Below are 21,665 nucleotides of genomic sequence, written 5' to 3'. Positions count from 1 at the left end.
CATTCCATCCATGCCACCCCTGATAATTGTTTCCCTCTGGTCCACATACTCTGAGGTGTGGGTTGATTCTTGTTGCGTAGGGGTTGTTTCCTTTTATTTATTGTTTGTTTCGAGGGACCCCTTTTCCTCTTATCTCCGACAGTCTTATTACTCGAGGTCGGGGGAGGGTTAACGGTTAGAATGACAGGATCTTGTTGTGAGTCAATGATAATAGTTGAACTGCTACCCCCAAATTGAGCTACCATGGGGTTAGCCGGTGGGTTAACCGACAAGGTAGATTTCGTGACTGTGACCGCAGGGTAAAGCGGCACAGCATTATTTGGGCAGTCTTGCTGGAGCTCTAAATGTGAAGTCATAAGACCCAATGACATCCTCCTCTCGGTATTGGCAATTTCAGTGCTAACCAAATTGAAAGCATTTTCCAGCATACTCTCAAAGGAGGGTGGGAGGACAGAAGGGCCCTCAGAGGCCTGTGTGATGGCACTGGTGTTTTGTTTCCCCAGAATGCTTTTTTGGGCTCACCTTAACAGCAGCTTAGAGGGGTGCCCGAGCTTAGCCCGGCTGGTCCCGCACGCGTCGCAGGAGAAACACCGGTGCCTTTCTGCGCCTCCGGTGATGTCGACGGTGGGCGGGACTTGCGGAGGATTGTGGGGGCTGTAGTCCCCCCGCACTGCGGCTGCGGCTCGAAACGCGGTGGCGGCAGGGACCTGGCAACCAAGCGACAGCACCCCCCAAAAGCAAGCTCCCGCCGGTCAATCCTCCAATGCGGCAAAGCAGAGCGAAGAGAGGCCTCTGACACAGGCCACAAAAGTAAGTAAATAAGTGGCAAAGTCCCCGCAGGGCAGACCTCTTTGTAGCAAGAAAAAGCTCCGTAGACCGCTCTGGGGTGCTCCGCTGGGTCAGGTGCCCCTCTCCTCCGGGCGCCCCTCTCCTCCGGACTCAGCTCGTCTCGTACTCAACGCCCCACTCACCGCTCCGGTAGTGTCCACAACAATCCTTTGTTTGTTCCAATCTCCAGTCTCCCCACAGCTCTTAAACATCCGATTGACTCTATATTTTCCTTCCGACTACAACCAACTTAAATATGCGAATGCGAGGGGAGGTAGGCACTCAGAAGGTTTGGTTAAAAAAAAAAAACTTTTGGCTTCTGTCCCACATATCTCCTCCCTCAAGAGAACAATCGCTTGGTAGATTAATATTGTAGTCTCTACATACAATAAGTTTGAGTGGCTAGTGAGCAAGTTCGCTCGAGATAGTATTCAATACTGTAGGATCATCACCATTGCATCCAAATATTGTACTCGTTAGTTTCTTCCCCGCCCCATATTGGCATTCAGTGATTGCGCAATGACAACATTTATCTGAACATGATCGCTTAAACTGCAGCCCCCCTCCTTTGGCCAGGATCACCACACCCCATACCTTGGCCCCCTGTGTCATCTCACTTACCACCCTAAATCTCAGTGTATTTAAAATCTGTAGTTGTGACCCATCTATATGTGTCTCCTGGATGCAAATGATATTAGCACCCAGCGACTGTAACCCAACCGCAACATTATGTCTTTTCTTCACATCATTTAGGCCACATATATTGATGGATGCCACTCTCAATACCCCCATACACTTTTATGGTGCTGGCCTATGACTGATACCCTATCCCCATTAAACCTTGCCACACTTCCAAAAATCTCTATCCTTTTACTACAAAGTACTGCACAAATGTCTGACATCTAAGAAACAATGCAAACTTAACTATGTTCCTCTCGTCCCCTAAGTATCGCCCCCTCTACCCCCCCCACACCAAAAATCAGGCAACCAGGCTTAAACATGAGCCCGTGTGAGCACGTCTGTGCCACCCATCCTCTCCCTTTACCTCCTCCCCCTTTGAATGTGGCTTGCCAGATACCCGTATCCCGAGGAACCACTGTTCATAAGCCTGAAATCCTTGCTTACAATAGATATTTTTACTATTTACCCCCAATATTCCCTGTTGCAATATCGTCCAAAAGTTTCTGTCATTGAACTTCAGAAGTGGAACTGAAATTCTGGCATTTGTATATCTCCTTCAACCTGGCTGGATTTTGTAAGAAAACCAAGGCCCCTGCAGATTGAAATGGGGTCATTAATTGCCTGAGCCGTAATCTCCTTTCGACCGTAGCATTTGCAAAGTCAGGCTTAGTAAAAAGGAAAAACCTTCAAACCTCCTTTTGACATTGGGTCCAGCTAGATCATACACGGCTTGACGAAGCAAAAAGTCGGCAAAATAAATCAATTTGGCACTTGGTAGAGATTTTCTCCGGAGGAATGCCCTGATGGTGAAATAGGGAATCTGTGAGCACATTAAACTTCCTTGTCCCTATCTCCTGTAGAAAGCTCTGGTAGGGGGCCTCTCAGCATATTTACTACGAACTTTCTTACATTGTTGCCCTCACAGTTCTCCGGGCCCCCTAACAGCCTTAGAGTATTGCGCCGCTGCTGGTTCTCATAGTCCTCGAGCTTCCACATCACATCCTTTTATAGTACTGTCCTGCAATGAGGCCTGCGCCTTCAACATTACCACTGTGCTTTCCAGCATTTCCAATGCGTGACTCCACCATATTCAGTCGCTCAGCAATGTCCGAGCAGATCTTTCAAACTTTCTGTACGGAGCCTTGGCGTTTTAGTGGCTAGCCGTGCCTGTCGATTGTCGGTTTTAACAGCATCCTGAAAGGCTCGCAGGGACTGCAAGATCAGAGCCAGTGAGGACTCGGCGGGGTTTACTCGCTTCATATGATCTGAGATCCCATTGGAATTCACCGCCATTTGCATCTCACCTTCATCTATCCCCTCGGGGGGGGGGGAGCATTTGTGTTGCTAAATAGTCCCACCCTACTTCCTCCACCATCTTGTGCTCCCCTGGGATCTTCCGTTTTTTTTTCTTTTCTTTGTGGTTGTGGCTATCTCTGAAGGGCTGGTATTATCTGAGGAGAAGCCCCACACCATCCTCCTCACTACTGATAGATAGGCTAATGTCTGAAACCTCTGACTCTTCTGTCAGTGAGATTATTTTTTCCCCGGTACATCTGGGGTCAAACAGCCAACTTCCATATTTGGCCCTCACTTCCTCCAAGAGAGTGTAGCCCAGTCTTGCTAGCCACAGCTGTTACTCTGCTTTCCTGTTCGCTATTAGTTATGCCAGACATACCCGCATCCATCATCCGGGGTCGAGTGCCCTCCACTAAGACGTCTTCCCTCGGACTAATATGTACAGCATGTACATTTGCCTCTATGATGGTGTTCTCACAATTTTCCTGCCAGGGAGTCATGTTTCCCCCGTCCGGGACATCTGACCTTTTACTTTGTCCAGTGGGTGTTTGCACTGCAGATGTTATTGCTTGGTCAGTTTCTGATATATGGTCGCTTCAATCCCTGTCCATATCCTCATTGCCATTGTTAATGCTGGAATCCTTTTGCATCTCAATTTGGGTAACCCATTCCCCACCCAAAGCTTTGGGTGAGAAGATGTTTAAGATGGATGGTTGCGATTTCCCTACATCCGTAGGTGGTTTAGCTCGCCGTAGATTTGTTTTTCCTGGAAGTTCAATTTTGTGATGTTCGATTTTTCCCTGTTTGTCGCGTTTATTTAGCCGTAGCTCCCCCTTTTTGAGATCTATTTTCAAATCCGAGCCCTCACGCCGCAACTGTACGGCAGTAGTGGTCGTTCGCTGCTTTTACCCTTCCTTGAGCAGCCATTGCAACGGTCTTGGTGTTGGGCTCGTGCTCTGTTTCTAGCAGTGCTCCAGCCGATAGCGTGTTAGTTTCCTGGCAGCCACCGTAGGCGTGCCCGGAACCTGCTAACGCTGTTAGCAGAAGCCGCGTTAGGGCCTCCCAGTGCCCCCCGCAGAAGTTCCCTTGAGCCTCGCAGGCATGTCCTCGCTGTCAGACTTGATGGAATGTCGGAGAAATCCACCGAAGAACACCGTGACAGTCGTGGACTTCACTGCAGCTCCAGCGCATACTCGTAGCCACCAGCCGGGATATTTACACCGCCAAGGGGGAGAGAGGTAAGGTGGCTTCTACTCAGATGCCGTCTTGCTGCTGCTATTTTAAAGAGCACTCCACTTTTATTTGTCAAGCATTTTCATACTGATAGAATGAGTTTAGTTCACAGATCAGTAGAAGGCTGATCAAGAGAAGATCTGGTTTGTTTAAGGGGCGGAATAGTCTCCGCAGCAAAGATGCCTAGTATTACTGTAGTGACATCAATAGTGAGGTTTAATTCAAATATTTTTGTATAAAGTTTTGTATTTGAAGCCAAGCAAGAGTTTTTAAACATGGATTAACAAACATTCCTGATCCTTTTGGATGACGGTGCATTTAGTGAACTAAGGTGCAAGTTAGAGGGGATGTGTACCCTATACGTGGGCTGAATTCTTTTTGTACATGGAGCAATATTCTAGTCTATTAAAGCAAGCAAAAGAAGTTTTTCTCCAGCATACGTTGTGAGTTCTTGTATTTGAAGGTTCTCTCATATGTGATAAGGAACAAAATGGAGGCTTAGTGAAATAAATTGTCTATGATCACGCAGTTTGGTCAAGCAGGGAAACTGGGATTCATTCCAAATTCTCCAGTTTCACACTGTGCAATTCTGTCTAGATAGACAATCTTTTTCTGGGATCAGAGGTTAATGCTTTTTCCTTAATTCTTGGAGGATTTGAGTAGAGTGTGCGTGATCTGCGGAATCCACATTTTATTTTTGATAGTTTTGCATAGGACCATCCTTGCCGAAGGATATGAGAGTGGGTATTGCCAGTTCCACATTTATAGCATGCACTGTTTTTGAGGTGGCATTCTGGCATGCGCTTTAAAGCAAGTCTTCCATTGCAAATTTTGGGGAACCCTAAGGTGGTTCATACTACTGAAATCAATAGGATCTGTGGAACTCCGTTAAGGGGGGGGGGGGGGCAGAGAGAAGGATGTGTGGGGGCAGGAGGGCTTATGTGCAAACTGCTTCTATAAATGTGTGTGTGATGTTAGTAACCATTCCTGTAACGTTGAGGTTTTTAGACTTTACACACATGGTTTATTTTCCTGTCTTTATTAAAACAATGCACTTTTCCCTCTGCCTGGTATCTGGTGTGGGTACTACATATCGTCATGAATGTAAACTGAACTTATCCGTTTGAGGGCCCATTGCTGGTTGGATTTCTCAGCTGCTTGTATCATTGCCTTCTCGTTAAGGACTGTGGTAAATTTTCAGGGCTCTATGTAACAAACTTTTACATTACCAAATTAAAGAAAAACGAAATACTGCATGTTTGAAGCTTAAATCTGATGATTGTCTTTCCAGCTTGCATCGGTTGTTCTGAAACAGTATGTGGAAACTCACTGGTGCTCCCAGTCGGAAAAATTTAGATCACCGGAGACCACTGAAAGGGTATGTATTTGGATTGCCTTTAACCATTACACACTTCTTGGTGTACTAGGTTAGATCTTAAGGTTTCCCACTAGCTTAAATGTTAGGGTTTTCTGATAACGAGTATTAACCTGTGTGCCTTGACTGACCTATGATAAAGGTAATTGTATATTTCTGGTTCTCCTATTTTCCTAACTCTGGGTGGACAAAATGGTATATTGTGAAACTGCTTGTGTGCCCTGCATCCTGCTTCTTGAACCAAACTCTCTGCCACCAACAAAGCATCCAAAAATAATTAGTTGCAGTGAGCATGCTGTTTTTAATTACTTGCATGCAGGGAATTACTGCCTTGTCTGAGAATGATCACAGCCCGGGGTTTGCAAGCATATTTGTAAGTTTGTGCTAGTAGAGTATGACCTTAAGTGTTGTAGTCGAAGAGTGTCTCAGGGGATGATCTAAATTTAAGTGACACAGTAACGAACTATGTAGGTCTTACTAAAGGTATGAGGTGTACAGATTCTCAGTTATGTTTACTGTTAAAAATTGGGTTTTAGTTTGGCAGAGGTATGCATCCTGTGCAAGCAGGTACCACAATCCTAAACAGGTTAAGTCAGATACACACCCTAAATTAACCTGTGCTCACCCTCTGGTAGCTTGGCACAGAGCTGTCAGGCTTCTCTTCAGAGACAGAGTGTAAAGTATTTGAGAAACCATTCAAACAGTGGAAACACATCACAAAAAGATACCACACCTGGTTAGAAAACGATAGCTTAATTTAAAGAACAAAACAAGACCAAAAGGACAAAAGTCCAGCAAGTATAACCGCAGTTATGAATTTTCAAAGAATAAACTGAATTGCAGTGATTAAAAACATAAATCATGAAAAAGGGCTATCTGGTTGCGCTACACTGAGTCAAATCCAAAAGTTCAGGCCAACCACGATGGAGTGCTGGTCAGATACAGGGACCAGCCTTGGCCCGCTGTAATGTACCATGTTTGCGTCCACCATGAGGACCAGAGTACGCAGTGTGATACTTAGGATAAAGGCGGGTGATACGTCAGAACTAGGGTCGATGCACTGCGCAGTTGGGGCTGCGTTGCAGTGGGTCCTCACAGTGGTGGTGATGCGTTGCGGTCAATCCTTGCAGTAGTGGGGATGCGTCATCGTCGAGGGAGATGCACCGGTTCCGAACCGCACACATCTTCGATGCATGCTTTTTTGCTGGAGCAGCAGTTTATACCTACTTCCAAGGGCCCAGGACTGGGTTGGCACCACTTGGGATCAATAATCACAATCTTTGGAAGGGTGATCCCTTAAAGTCCCTACATTTACCTGAGCTCAACCCCCAGGTAGCTATGATGCAGAGCAGTTTGAGAAAATGTGTATTTATTCAGTACTAAAGTAATAATTTGCAGTGGAAATGCAAATCAATGAAAATCCCAAATTGAATTGGAAAAACAGAGTAAAATGTCATCAACCGAATGGCACCAAATTGTCAAAAATCCTATTAGGGTAACCCAGATACCACACAGTGGTAGTAGTAATCAATGGTTGCAGTAGAACAGGACATGGGCGCAGTTTGACACTGACCGCGTTGAAGTGATTAGGTCATGCTGGTCAAACATTTTACCCTCTTACTCTAATCCTTTAAGTCCCAGTTCACCACAGAAGTACACTTCTAAAGGCCCACAGGACCTCAGGGGAGGCACTTAAAAATTCACAGAGTAGGCCAACAGGAGGGCCCAGTCCTGGTCGGCTTGCCACTGGTCAGGTTGGTGTTTGCAGGAAAAGGTCTCTTGTAGCTTTTTTAAATTGGTTTTTCCTGCAGCGATTACTTTATTCCATGTGCCCTAGTTCATCCTAATTTTTTAGGTATGCCTCAAACTGTACTGCTTTTGATCTTCCAGGCGAAAATGGTCATCAGGCAGCTGCTTCCCAACAGGCTGAGGGAGTCAATCAGCAAGGTGCGCTCCAGCGTGGCCTATGCGGTATCTGCGATAGCGCACTGGGACTGGCCTGAGGCCTGGCCTCAGCTTTTCAACTTGCTGATGGAGATGCTCGTCAGTGGAGACCTGAATGCAGTGCATGGAGCCATGAGGGTTTTGACTAGTGAGTCCCATGAGTGCCTAAGACCTAGCTGTACAGGCTTCTATAAAGCAATGGATGAAAGGGGGGGGGTGGCCTTATTGAGCCAGCCATATATTGTAGCTCTGGCACAGTAAATGGAAGCAAGCACTTACTGGCAAAAACTCTCTCTATCTCTATCTCTATTAGAGATATCTCTATCTCTATTAGAGATGTCTCTATCTCTATTAGAGATGTCTCTATCTCTATTAGAGATGTCTGTATCTCTATTAGAGATATCTCTATCTTTATTAGAGATATCTCTATCTTTATTAGAGATATCTCTATCTCTATTAGAGATATCTCTATCTCTATTAGAGATATCTCTATCTCTATTAGAGATATCTCTATCTCTATCTCTATTAGAGATATCTCTATCTCTATCTCTATTAGGGATGTCTCTCTATCTCTATTAGAGATGTGTCTATCTCTATTAGAGATATCTCTCTATTAGAGATGTCTCTATCTCTATTAGAGATATCTTTCTCTATCTCTATTAGAGATATCTCTATCTCTCTCTATTAGAGATGTCTCTATCTCTATTAGAGATGTCTCTATCTCTATTAGAGATGTCTCTATCTCTATTAGAGATGTCTCTATCTCTATTAGAGATGTCTCTATCTCTATCTCTATTAGAGGATCTCTATCTCTATTAGAGATGTCTCTATCTCTATCTCTATTAGAGGATCTCTATCTCTATTAGAGATATCTCTTAGAGATGTCTCTATCTCTATCTCTATTAGAGATGTCTCTATCTCTATTAGAGATGTCTCTATCTCTATTAGAGATGTCTCTATCTCTATTAGAGATGTCTCTATCTCTATTAGAGATGTCTCTATCTCTATTAGAGATGTCTCTATCTCTATTAGAGATATCTCTATCTCTATCTCTATTAGAGGTGTCTCTATCTCTATTAGAGGTGTCTCTCTATCTCTATTAGAGATGTCTCTATCTTTATTAGAGAGATCTCTATCTCTATTATAGATGTATCTATCTCTATTAGAGATATCTCTATGAGAGATGTCTATTTCTATCTCTATTAGAGATGTCTCTATCTCTATCAGAGATGTCTCTATCTCCATTAGAGATATCTCTATCTCTATTAGAGATCTCTATTAGAGATATCTCTTTCTCTCTCTATTAGAGATGTCTCTATCTCTATTAGAGATATCTCTCTATCTCTATTGGAGATATCTCTATTGGATATATCTCTATTAGAGATATCTCTATCTCTATTAGAGATATCTCTCTATCTTTATTAGAGATGTCTCTATCTCTATTAGAGATGTCTCTATCTCTATTAGAGATCTCTATTAGAGATGTCTCTATCTCTATTGGAGATACCTCTATCTCTATTAGAAATATCTCTCTATCTCTATTAGAGATGTCTCTATCTCTATTAGAGATGTCTCTATCTCTATTAGAGATGTCTTTATCTCTATTAGAGATGTCTCTATCTCCATCTCTATTAGAGATATCTCTATCTCTATTAAAGCTATCTCTATCTCTATTAGAGATCTCTAGCTCTATCTCTATTAGAGATATCTCTATCTCTATTAAAGCTATCTCTATCTCTATTAGAGATCTCTAGCTCTATCTCTATTAGAGATGTCTCTATCTCTATTAGAGATGTCTCTATCTCTATTAGAGATGTCTCTATCTCTATTAGAGATGTCTCTATCTCTATTAGAAATATCTCTATTTCTATTAGAGATATCTCTATTTCTATTAGAGATATCTCTATCTCTATTAGAGATGTATCTATCTCTATTAGAGATATCTATCTCTATTAGAGATATCTCTCTATCTCTATTAGAGATGTCTCTATCTCTATCTCTATTAGAGATATCTCTATTTCCATTAGAGATATCTCTATCTCTATTAGAGATCTCTATTAGAGATATCTCTCTATCTCTATTAGAGATATCTCTCTATCTCTATTAGAGATATCTCTCTATCTCTATTAGAGATATCTCTCTATCTCTATTAGAGATATCTCTCTATCTCTATTAAAGATATCTCTATCTCTATTGGAGATATCTCTATCTCTATTGGAGTTATCTCTATCTCTATTAGAGATGTCTCTATCTCTATCTCTCTCTATTAGAGATGTCTCTATCTCTATTAGAGATGTCTCTATCTCTATTAGAGATGTTTCTATCTCTATTAGTGATGTCTCTATCTCTATCTGTCTCTCTATTAGAGATATCTCTATCTCTATCTCTATTAGAGATATCTCTATCTCTATTAGAGATGTCTATCTCTATTAGAGATATCTCTATTAGAGATCTCTATCTCTATTAGAGATATCTATCCTTCTATTAGAGATATCTCTATCTCTATTAGAGATGTCTCTATCTATCTCTATTAGAGATATCTATCTCTATTAGAGATCTCTATCTCTATTAGAGATATCTCTATTAGAGATATCTCTATTAGAGATATCTCTCTCTCTATTAGAGATATCTCTCTCTCTATTAGAGATATCTCTATCTCTCTCTATTAGAGATATCTCTATCTCTCTCTATTAGAGATATCTCTATCTCTATTAGAGATATCTCTATCTCTATTAGAGATGTCTCTATCTCTATTAGAGATGTCTCTATCTCTATTAGAGATGTCTATCTCTATTAGAGATCTCTATCTCTATTAGAGATATCTCTATCAGAGATATCTCTATCAGATAGAGATATCTCTATCTCTACTAGAGATATCTCTCTATTAGAGATCTCTATCTCTATTAGAGATCTCTATCTCTAATAGAGATATCTCTATCTCTATTAGAGATATCTCGATCTCTATCTCAATATAGATAGATCTATCTCGATCTCGATAAATATAGATAGATCTATCTCTATCTCTATCTCCATCTCGATAAATATAGATAGATCTATCTCTATTAGAGATGTCTCTATCTCTATTAGAGATGTCTTTATCTCTATTAGAGATGTCTTTATCTCTATTAGAGATATCTCTATCTCTATTAGAGATATCTATCTCTCTATTAGATATCTCTATCTCTATTAGAGATATCTCTATCTCTATTAGAGATGTCTCTATCTCTATTAGAGAGGTCTCTATCTCTATTAGAGATGTCTCTATCTCTATTAGAGATATCTCTATCTCTATTAGAGATATCTCTATGTCTCTATTAGAGATATCTCTATGTCTCTATTAGAGATGTCTCTATCTCTATTAGAGATATCTCTATTAGAGATGTCTCTATCTCTATTAGAGATGTCTCTATCTCTATTAGAGATGTCTCTATCTCTATCTCAATAAATATAGATAGATCTATATCTCTATCTCCATCTCGATAAATATAGATAGATCTATCTCTATTAGAGATCTCTTTTTACTGACTCTCCTGTCCCCCCGCTCACTCTACTTAAGTCTTCTTTGGCCTCTGGTTCTGTTCCTTTATCATTTAAATCAGCCGTCGTTCTCCCCATTCTAAAAAAACCTGGTCTGGATCCCTCCCTCCCTGCTCATTTCCGACCCATCTCCCTTCTCCCCTATTTAGCTAAGATCCTCGAGACCCATGTCACCTCTTGCCTCTCCTCGTATATCGAGGATAATGGCCTTCTCGCTTCCCATCAGGCGGGCTTTCGCTCAGGTCACTCAACGGAGGCAGTGGTTCTCGCGGTTCTGGATGAACTCAAGGGGAAGGCCGATTCCAACCTCCCCCAAGCCCTGGTCCTTCTCGATCTGTCCGCTGCGTTTGACACGGTTGACCATTCCATTCTTCTCGCCCGTGTCAACGCAGCGGGCATTCGGGGTGCGGCCCTCTCCTGGCTGGCATCCTTCCTTCGGGATAGGTACCAGGCGGTTCATCTCTCCGGTTTCTCTGCCCCCCCCCCCCCCCCCGTCCGGTCACCTGTGGTGTTCCCCAGGGTTCTTCTCTTTCCTCCCTTCTCTTTAATCTTTACATCTGTCCCCTTGTCACCTCTCTTCTTGAGCTGGGGGTCTCTGTGTATAACTACGCAGATGACCTCCAGCTCGTCTTTGATCTTTCCTCCTCTCCTGACTCTCTTCCTAAGTTCAGTTCCACCTTAATCTTCATTTCCGAGTGGATGAGCGCTAACCATCTTAAGCTCAACCCCGATAAGACGGAACTTGTTCTCACGGGTGGTTCATCTAACCCCTGGTCCCCAGCACACTGACCCCTTTCTTTTGGTCCCCCTCCTACGCCCTCTCCCTCTGTTCGCACCCTCGGCATCAAAGTTAGTTCTGACTTAACAATGCATAGTCAGATTAGCTCTGTTGTGTCTTCCTGCTTTCTTTCCCTCCGTCTCATCTGGAAAATCTCACGCTTTTTCACCACTGATGCACTCAAAACCATAGTCCTGGCTTTAGTCATCTCTCGCCTCGACTATGGGAATGGCCTGTACGTGGGCATTCCTGCCTACGAGTCTCGACGTTTACAGGCCATTCAAAATCAAGCTGCCCGCCTTATTTTCTCCCTTCCCAAATTCTCTCACATTACTCCTGTTCTTAAATCTCTTCACTGGCTCCCTATCCGTTTCAGATCTCTTTTCAAACTAGCCTGCTTCGCTTTTCGAGCTCACTCCCGCTCTGCCCCTCCCTACATCACCTCCCTTATTTCATCCCACGTCACTAGTCGAACCCTCCGTTCTTCTTCTCTTTCTCTTCTGCACATCCTCCGTTTCCGCAAACTCAGAACTGGTGGCACTCGCCTCTCCGTTTTGGCCCCCCAGTTCTGGAACAGCCTTCCACTTCATATTCGCTCCATCCCCATTTACACCCACTTTCGAAAAGCCCTCAAAACTTTTCTTTTCATTCAGGCTTTTTCTTCATAGGTCCCTCGGATCCCTTCTGTGAGCTCTGACCAGGGCCCCTTGCGCCAGGAAGCCGCTTGGCCGCAGTTCGCTTTATTAAATATTTTTTCATTCATTCATTCATTCATTCAGATATCTCTATCTCTATTAGAGATGTCTATCTCTATCTCTTTTAGAGATGTCTATCTCTATCTCTATTAGAGATGTCTATCTCTATCTCTATTAGAGATGTCTATCTCTATCTCTATTAGAGATGTCTATCTCTATCTCTATTAGAGATGTCTATCTCTATCTCTATTAGAGATGTCTGTCTCTATCTCTATTAGAGATGTCTCTATCTCTATTAGAGACGTCTCTATCTCTATAAGAGACATCTCTATCTCTATTAGAGACATCTCTATCTCTATTAGAGACGTCTCTATCTCTATTAGAGATGTCTCTATCTCTATTAGAGATATCTCTATCTCTATTAGAGATATCTCTCTCTCTATTAGATATGTCTCTACCTTTATCTCTATCTCTATTAGAGATGTCTCTATCTCTATTAGAGATGTCTCTATCTCTATTAGAGATATCTCTATCTCTATCTCTATTAGAGATATCTCTATCTCTATTAGAGATCTCTATCCCTATCTCTATTAGAGATATATCTCTATCAGAGATGTCTCTATTTCTATTAGAGATGTCACTATCTCTATTAGAGATGTCTCGATCACTATCTCTATCTCGATAAATATAGATAGATCTATCTCTATTAGAGTTCTCTATCTCGATAAATATAGATAGATCTATCTCTATCTCTATTAGAGATATCTCTATCTCTATTAGAGATATCTCTATCTCTATTAGAGATATCTCTCTATTAGAGATATATCTATCTCTATTAGAGATATCTCTATCAGAGATGTCTCTATCTCTATCTCTATTAGAGATGTCTCTATCTCTATCTCTATTAGAGATGTCTCCATCTCTATTAGAGATGTCTCTATCTCTATTAGATATATCTATCTATATCTCTATTAGAGATGTCTCTATCTCTATTTCCATTAGAGATATCTCTATCTCTATCAGAGATCTCTATTAGAGATATCTCTTTCTCTATCTGTATTTGAGATGTCTCTATCTCTATTAGAGATATCTCTCTATCTCTATTAGAGATATCTCTCTATCTCAGATAGAGATATCTCTCTATCTCTATTAGAGATATCTCTCTATCTCTATTAGAGATATCTCTCTATCTCTATTAGAGATGTCTCCATCTCTATTAGAGATGTCTCCATCTCTATTAGAGATGTCTCCATCTCTATTAGAGATGTCTCCATCTCTATTAGAGATATCTATTAGAGATGTCTCTCTATCTCTATTAGAGATGTCTCTATCTCTATTAGAGATGTCTCTCTATCTCTATTAGAGATGTCTCTCTATCTCTATTAGAGATGTCTCTCTATCTCTATTAGAGATGTCTCTCTATCTCTATTAGAGATGTCTGTATGTCTATCTCTATTAGAGATATCTCTATCTCTATCAATATAGATAGATCTATCTCTATCTCTATCTCGATAAATATAGATAGATCTATCTCTATTAGAGATGTCTCTATCTCTATCTGTCTCTCTATTAGAGATATCTCTATCTCTATTAGAGATATCTCTATTAGAGATGTCTCTATCTCTATTAGAGATATCTCTATCTCTATTGTAGATATCTGTCTCTATTAGAGATATCTCTATCATCTCCATGATCATCATAGGCTTTATTTCGATATAAAAAATATCTTAAAAAGCAGTACATTTAGCACAAAACAATGAGACAATAAAAATAGTCAGTACATTAACATACAATTCATTATACAAAAGACCCCAATAAATTATATAAAATCATTTAAGAACGAATTAAACAAGATAAGAACGCCTAGATGATCTAATACGCCAGGCCCAACCCAGGAACTTGGCTATGCCGCAGGCATAAAGTGGGCGTGGATCATTTTTTAAGACACGCAAGGCCTCCTTAAAATGCCTTGTCCCAAGTTCTCTGCATAGTGGTTTTAACCATCTACTGCGGGGAAGGGCATAGGCCGAACATTCGAAAAACAGGTGCGGGATTGACTCAATCCTGTGTTCACAAAATGGGCACATAGAGGTGGTTTGGGTCGAGTGCTTCCACCTAGAGGTAAGTTCCCCAACGGGAAGATGGCCTATCCTAAACTGAAAATACAATGCCCTATCACAGCGCTTAGTGACAATGTCCAAATACGGTTCACAAAGGGGCAAATCTTTTATTAATAGGAAGTCCAAGGAAGTTCTACACAATTTAGAATTACTGGATCTGCTATCAGCTACCCAATTCCAATATAATTTCTTTAGCACAGATATTGGGGGAGCAGTTCTATTAGCCCAGGCATTGCCAAGACCCATGTTGAGAAGAAGACGCTTGACTTCTCTCAACCAATGGATCTTGGACCAGCCCGGCGACTCCAGCACATCAGTTAAGCTGCCTGCGAAGCAAGACAACTCTGGAACTCTCCAGATTCTTGCCCATAGAAGTAGAGGGCGGGGCCTAACCTGGTCGCTAATTGATCTTAGCCCCATGTCTAATAACAGTGGGAGGGTTGGGGTGCTATAAGGAAGCCCCATTAAATCTTTCAAAAACTTGCTTTCCGAGCGAGATAACTGATCCACCTTGTGTGTCCCCCAAAGTTCGGCCCCATATAAAACTGCACTGACGCCCCTTGCCCTATAAATGTCAAGGATTGGTGCGATAGGTTTTAGGGTTGAGGCACGTTGTTCTTTAAGAAGGACAGCCAATACCCTTTTATGAGTCAGCAACATCTTGTGTGAGTGACATTCCCAACTCATCGAATCACAGAGGCGGATACCAAGATAGTCTAACTCAGTAACCCTCTCTAAAGAAACAGCATCTAAAATTGGCGGTTTAATTGTCTTTTTCGGAGGGTTAAGAACTAGATACTTCGTTTTCCCAGTGTTAATGACTAGCCCCTTTTCATCACAAAAAGATTTAAAACTAGATAGCAGGCTCTGCAGGCCTACCGGGGTTTTGGAGATCAGGAGGGTATCATCTGCAAATAGGAGAGTGGGTATTCTTCTGCCGGCCAGGGATGGTGCATCTGATGGAACTTCCGATAGAAAGTCCACCACTCCATTCACATACAAAGAAAACAGAGTGGGGGCTAGAACACACCCCTGGCGTACTCCTCTATTTACAGGTATTCGATTTGTTTTTTGGCCCTGGTTACCCCACCTGATCTGCGCAAAGTTGTCGGCATGCAACTTTACCAATAAGCTTAGAAGGTAGGGAGGAATACCCAGGTCATTCAGCACACCCCAAAGTTGGTTGCGCGGGACCAGGTCAAAGGCAGTCCGCAAATCAATAAAAGCGAGATACAGACTGCCCTTGCCCAGTACAACCACTTTCCAATAGAGCATCAAAAGCCGAAAGCATTGCTCTATCGTCCCCATACCTGATCTAAAACCGGCCTGAAAATCAGAAAGAATACTTTTTTCCTCAATCCATTGTAGTAGCCTGCCTAAAACCACTTTGCCTGCCACTTTCTGTGAGGAGTCTAAAAGGCTTATGGGGCGATAATTGGCGGGGTCGGACCGACTCCCTTTTTTAAAGATGGGAACAACTTCAGCGCCCTTCCATGAGCCTGGGAGAGTTGCCCCACTGAAGCTAGCATTCAGTAGAGCAGCGATAAGTTTCGCCCACTCTACTGGGTTGGTACGTAACAAATCCCCTGGCAAGCCATCCGGGCCTGCAGCTTTATTGGGGACAAGGCATGTGATAGCCCCCACCAGTTCCTTGACAGTGAACAAATGCTCCTCAGTGAATTCACAGGGTACTACAGAATAACTTTCAGTCGAACATGTCTCCGCACTGAGAGCCACATTATAGAGTTTGAAAAAAATGGTCAAACCACGCGTCCTCTGGTATATTGCATGTTATTAGTGAGTCCGCGGGCTTATCCCTTGCTCTTAGTAAATCCCAAAAACCCTTAGAGTCCTTCCTTGTGCTAGCGGCCTTTAAATCATGCCAAAACTGGTCCTCCCATGCTATTTTAGCCTTCTAATAATTCTCCTTTGGTTGCCTCTTGCAGCACTAATCAAGGCTCTGTTCTTAGATTTAACCGCCTTAATTAGTTCCCTTTTAGCCTCTCGGCAGACAGGAGTGAACCACCCAACATTGCCCTTTGTGGCGCCTCTTGTATTAGATTTCTTCCCCACAGTGTGGACTAAAAATAGCTCACCTAGTGCATGCGTAGTTTGATCAAACAGTAATGAGATCTCCTGTGCACTAGGGAGGGGAGAATCTAGACGTTGAGGAACATTTGACATTATTAAGTTTGCCTCCTGTATCTTGCACTCCCTGGCAGCAAAGTTGTTCCATTTTAAACGCCTACCACAATTTGAAGGGCATACTTCATGTGTAACTCTCCACGTGTGAGGGAAGCGAAGTGGGGAGTGGCCCAACCAAGGGGGGCGCAGGGATAGAGACAATGGATTATGGTCGCTATCAGTAGACGGCAAGACCACCATATCCAACAAGTAGGGCCATAAACAGTAGTTCAGCAGAATGTAGTCAATCCGTGAGGAATGGCCCACTCTGTTGAACGTGTGGGCCCCCATTTGGTCTGAGTTGGATCTGCCATTGGTAGCTCTAAGATCATACTCCATACAGAGTGCATTGAAATCAATAACACCTTGATTCCATCTCCTGATTGGTGGGATTTGCAATGTTGGGATACCTCTCCTATTATCATCTTCTCTATTACCCAACACATCGTCCAGGGCAAGGGGTTCATACGTACAATTAAAATCCCCCGCTAACAAGATGAAGGCATCAGATTTGATATTTCTGAGTTCCTCATCAAGGCCAGTTGAGGATAACGTAGAAGAACCCCCCCGTGCTCCTCTGACGTAAATGTTCAAAATTTCAAGTACTTTCCCACCACATGGGCCTCTGACTGTTAGCCTTTGTAGATCAGGAGACTTCGTAGTAATAAGTTTGATAGAGTAACGCAGGGAAATATTTACCCAGATTGTCAGCCCTCCCGAGGGACGGCCTTTCCCTCCCTTTGGGCGTATGGCGGGGACAGAATAGGTGGTATAGCCCATCTTATATTGAGGTTCCAGGGACCAAGTCTCCTGGAACAAACAGATCCCATATGATTCAATCATGGCATTCCAATCTGGCAAACCTAAATTCCGTCCGAGTCCTGCTATATTCCAACTAACAACCTTTAATGGGGCACTGGCCTCCTCCTCCCACCCCAACTCCAAATTACTGATGAAGGGGGCGCTAGCAGTAGTTGCAATTGCCTCAATTGTCGGTAACAACATGGTCACTTTAGGTGTAATTACCTCCTTCAAAGTAGCCTTAATTAGGGAGGACTGGGCAAGTGGTTTGGGACATGGCAAAATCGATTGCAATTGTTCCCTAGGGGGATTTATATTAGATGGAGTACAAAAGGGAGACCTCACCAAATCCACACTAATCGGTTGGCTAATGTTTGGCAACTCCTCTATTACCTCACAGTGTGTTTCCCATATTGGGCAGGTAGGATGTCAATACTGTTGTAAAAGCCAATCTCGTGGCTGGTATGGAGGCCTGTCAGAAAAACTAGGGTGGAGGAGGGGCCCACAGAACTGGCTGCCGTCCCTCTCCTCCCACCCATAAAAACCAACTGTCTTCCCAGGCAAGTTAGGGGAATAGAAGTAGCTAAGGTCATGTATATCAATTTGACCCCCACAGGCAAGTGGGCTATACATCCTCTGGGGTCCACTGCATACATGCCTAGCCACCCTTGGGTCGTCAAAATTCACAATTATACAATCCCCATTTATCGTTTTTTGTTTAGAACCAATCCAACCAACTCTCCTAACATGTAAGATCCGTCCCTCCAAAGGTTTAGGCAATGGCCTATTTTCTTTGAACCAAAAAAGGGTCTTATTATACAAATCCTCAAAGGTCTCCCGCTTGCCCGGGCTAAGCACAGGCACCCCGGTCAGAACAGCTACGTAAGGCTGGCAGGCAGGGGGGAGATTGACGTTATTCACCCTTCCCTCTCCTAACCCCTCGCCTGTAGGATGAGAGCAGGCCTTTACAGGTTTGGATGCTTCAGGGTTTAGAATCATGGATAGGCTGGAAGCCGCAGGCTTAAGGGCAGGGGTAATGGTATTATCATTGGAAGCAATACCAGAAGCTGTGGGACAGGTCTTCTTACTGTTGGATAATTTAGTGGGCTTGGTTTTATTTGCGGTTTTAGTTACTAGCGGACCAGACTTCCTTCCCGACCCTACAGTTGTAGGGGTAGGCTGTGGGGCACAAACAGGGACCTCCGGTACTACTGTTGGGGTGCCTGTAGTAAGGGCTGGACTTTGAGACACTATATATGACTCCCTATTGTCATCCCCTCTCCCTTGGCCAGCCTCCCTATTTCTCAACTGTAATTTGATAAATGATTTTAGCGAGAAAAAATTATCCAGGGTTTCCTGCTCCATTTTATCCACCCGCTGTAAGAGCCTCCCAATTTTGTCCAACACCAGGAGAAGTAAAGATTTCATCATTCTATTATGCCCCTCCTGGCGAGAAAACGGCAACGCGGCTCCCCAGGCGCTTGGGATGATGGGGGATGTAGTCCCGTCCCCGCTCCGCGGCCGCTGATGGTGATAGCGGCGGCGGGGGACGGAGAGACAGCAGGGAAAGAGGGTCAGCGATGCAGGACAGCAAATCCTCCAGTTAGTCCACAAAAGTCACCAGCAGCCCTCTATCTCTATCTATATCTATTAGAGATATCTCTATCTCTTTCTCTATTAGATATATTTCTATCTCTATCTCTATTAGAGATATCTCTATCTCTATTAGAGATATCTCTATCTCTATTAGAGATATCTCTATCTCTATTAGAGATATCTCTATCTCTATTAGAGATGTCTCTATCTCTATTAGAGATATCTGTCTCTATCTCTATTAGAGATATCTGTCTCTATCTCTATTAGAGATATCTGTCTCTATCTCTATTAGAGATATCTCTATCTCTATTAGAGATAACTCTATCTCTATTAGAGATATCTCTATCTCTATTAGAGATATCTCTATCTCTATTAGATATCTCTATCTCTATTAGATATCTCTATCTCTATTAGAGATATCTCTATCTCTATTAGAGATATCTCTATCTCTATTAGAGGTATCTCTATCTCTATTAGAGGTATCTCTATCTCTATTAGAGGTATCTCTATCTCTATTAGAGATATCTCTCTATCTCCATTGGAGATATCTCTATTGGAGATATCTCTATCTCTATTAGAGATATCCCTATCTCTATTAGAGATATCTCTATCTCTATTAGAGATATCTCTATCTCTATATCTCTTTCTCTATCTCTATTAGAGATATCTCTATCTCTTTCTCTATCTCGATAAATATAGCTAGATCTATCTCTATCTCGATAAATATAGATAGATCTATCTATATTAGAGATATCTCTATCTCTATTAGAGATATCTCTATCTCGATAAATTTAGATAGATCTATCTCTATCTCGATAAATATAGAGAGATCTATCTCTATCTCTATCTCGATAAATATAGATAGATCTATCTCTATCTCTCTCTATTAGAGATGTCTCTCTCTCTATTAGAGATGTCTCTATCTCTATTAGAGATGTCTCTATCTCTATTAGAGATGTCTCTATCTCTATTAGAGATATCTCTCTCTATTAGAGATATCTCTATCTATTAGAGATATCTCTATCTCTATTAGAGATATCTCTATCTCTATTAGAGATATCTCTATCTCTATTAGAGATGTCTCTATCTCTATTAGAGATATCTGTCTCTATCTCTATTGGAGATATCTGTCTCTATCTCTATTAGAGATATCTGTCTCTATCTCTATTAGAGATATCTGTCTCTATCTCTATTAGAGATATCTCTATCTCTATTAGAGATATCTCTATCTCTATTAGAGATATCTCTATCTCTATTAGAGGTATCTCTATCTCTATTAGAGGTATTAGAGGTATCTCTATCTCTATTAGAGGTATCTCTATCTCTATTAGAGGTATCTCTATCTCTATTAGAGATATCTCTCTATCTCCATTGGAGATATCTCTATTGGAGATATCTCTATCTCTATTAGAGATATCCCTATCTCTATTAGAGATATCTCTATCTCTTTCTCTATCTCGATAAATATAGCTAGATCTATCTCTATCTCGATAAATATAGATAGATCTATCTATATTAGAGATATCTCTATCTCTATTAGAGATATCTCTATCTCGATAAATTTAGATAGATCTATCTCTATCTCGATAAATATAGAGAGATCTATCTCTATCTCGATAAATATAGATAGATCTATCTCTATCTCTCTCTATTCGAGATGTCTCTCTCTCTATTAGAGATGTCTCTATCTCTATTAGAGATGTCTCTATCTCTATTAGAGATGTCTCTATCTCTATTAGAGATATCTCTATCTCTATTAGAGATCTCTCTATCTCCATTAGAGATATCTCTATCTCTATTAGAGATGTCTCTATCTCTATTAGAGATATCTGTCTCTATTTCTATTAGAGATATCTCTATCTCTATTAGAGATATCTCTATCTCTATTAGAGATATCTCTATCTCTATTAGAGATATCTCTATCTCTATTAGGGATGTCTCTCTCTATTAGAGGTATCTCTATTAGAGGTATCTCTATCTCTATTAGAGATATCTCTATCTCTATTAGAGATATCTCTATCTCTATTAGAGATATCTCTATCTCTATTAGAGATGCCTCTATCTCTATTAGAGATGCCTCTATCTCTATTAGAGATGCCTCTATCTCTATTAGAGATGCCTCTATCTCTATTAGAGATGCCTCTATCTCTATTAGAGATGCCTCTATCTCTATTAGAGATATCTCTATCTCTATTAGAGATATCTCTATCTCTATTAGAGATATCTCTATCTCTATATCTCTTTCTCTATCTCTATTAGAGATGTCTCTATCTCTATTAGAGATGTCTCTATCTCTATTAGAGATGTCTCTATCTCTATTAGAGACGTCTCTATCTCCATTAGAGATGTCTCTATCTCTATTAGAGATGTCTCTATCTCCATTAGAGATGTCTCTATTTCTATCTCTATCTCTATTAGAGACGTCTCTATCTCTATTAGAGATGTCTCTATCTCCATTAGAGATATCTCTATTTCTATCTCTATTAGATGTCTCTATCTCTATTAGAGATATCTCTATCTCTTTCTCTATCTCGATAAATATAGCTAGATCTATCTCTATCTCGATAAATATAGATAGATCTATCTATATTAGAGAT

General features: G+C 41.7%; 1 protein-coding gene across 3 annotated transcripts in view; it reads left to right on the top strand.

Annotated features, from left to right (window-relative positions):
- Positions 1-21,665, top strand: part of LOC146866944 (importin-9-like) — a 346,501-nt gene that overhangs the window by 60,794 nt on the left and 264,042 nt on the right. For all 3 annotated transcript variants that reach the window (XM_085603269.1, XM_085603270.1, XM_085603268.1), the window contains exons 3-4: positions 5,330-5,416; positions 7,304-7,505. In XM_085603269.1, coding sequence (XP_085459395.1) covers positions 5,330-5,416; positions 7,304-7,505 — 289 coding nt within the window. The remainder of the gene's footprint in view (positions 1-5,329; positions 5,417-7,303; positions 7,506-21,665) is intronic.

This window comes from Triturus cristatus, chromosome 1_2 (genome assembly GCF_964204655.1).
Source record: "Triturus cristatus chromosome 1_2, aTriCri1.1, whole genome shotgun sequence".
Lineage (NCBI taxonomy): Eukaryota > Metazoa > Chordata > Amphibia > Caudata > Salamandridae > Triturus > Triturus cristatus.
Note: the sequence above shows the minus strand (reverse complement) of the source record. Positions and strands in the feature narration are given on the sequence as shown.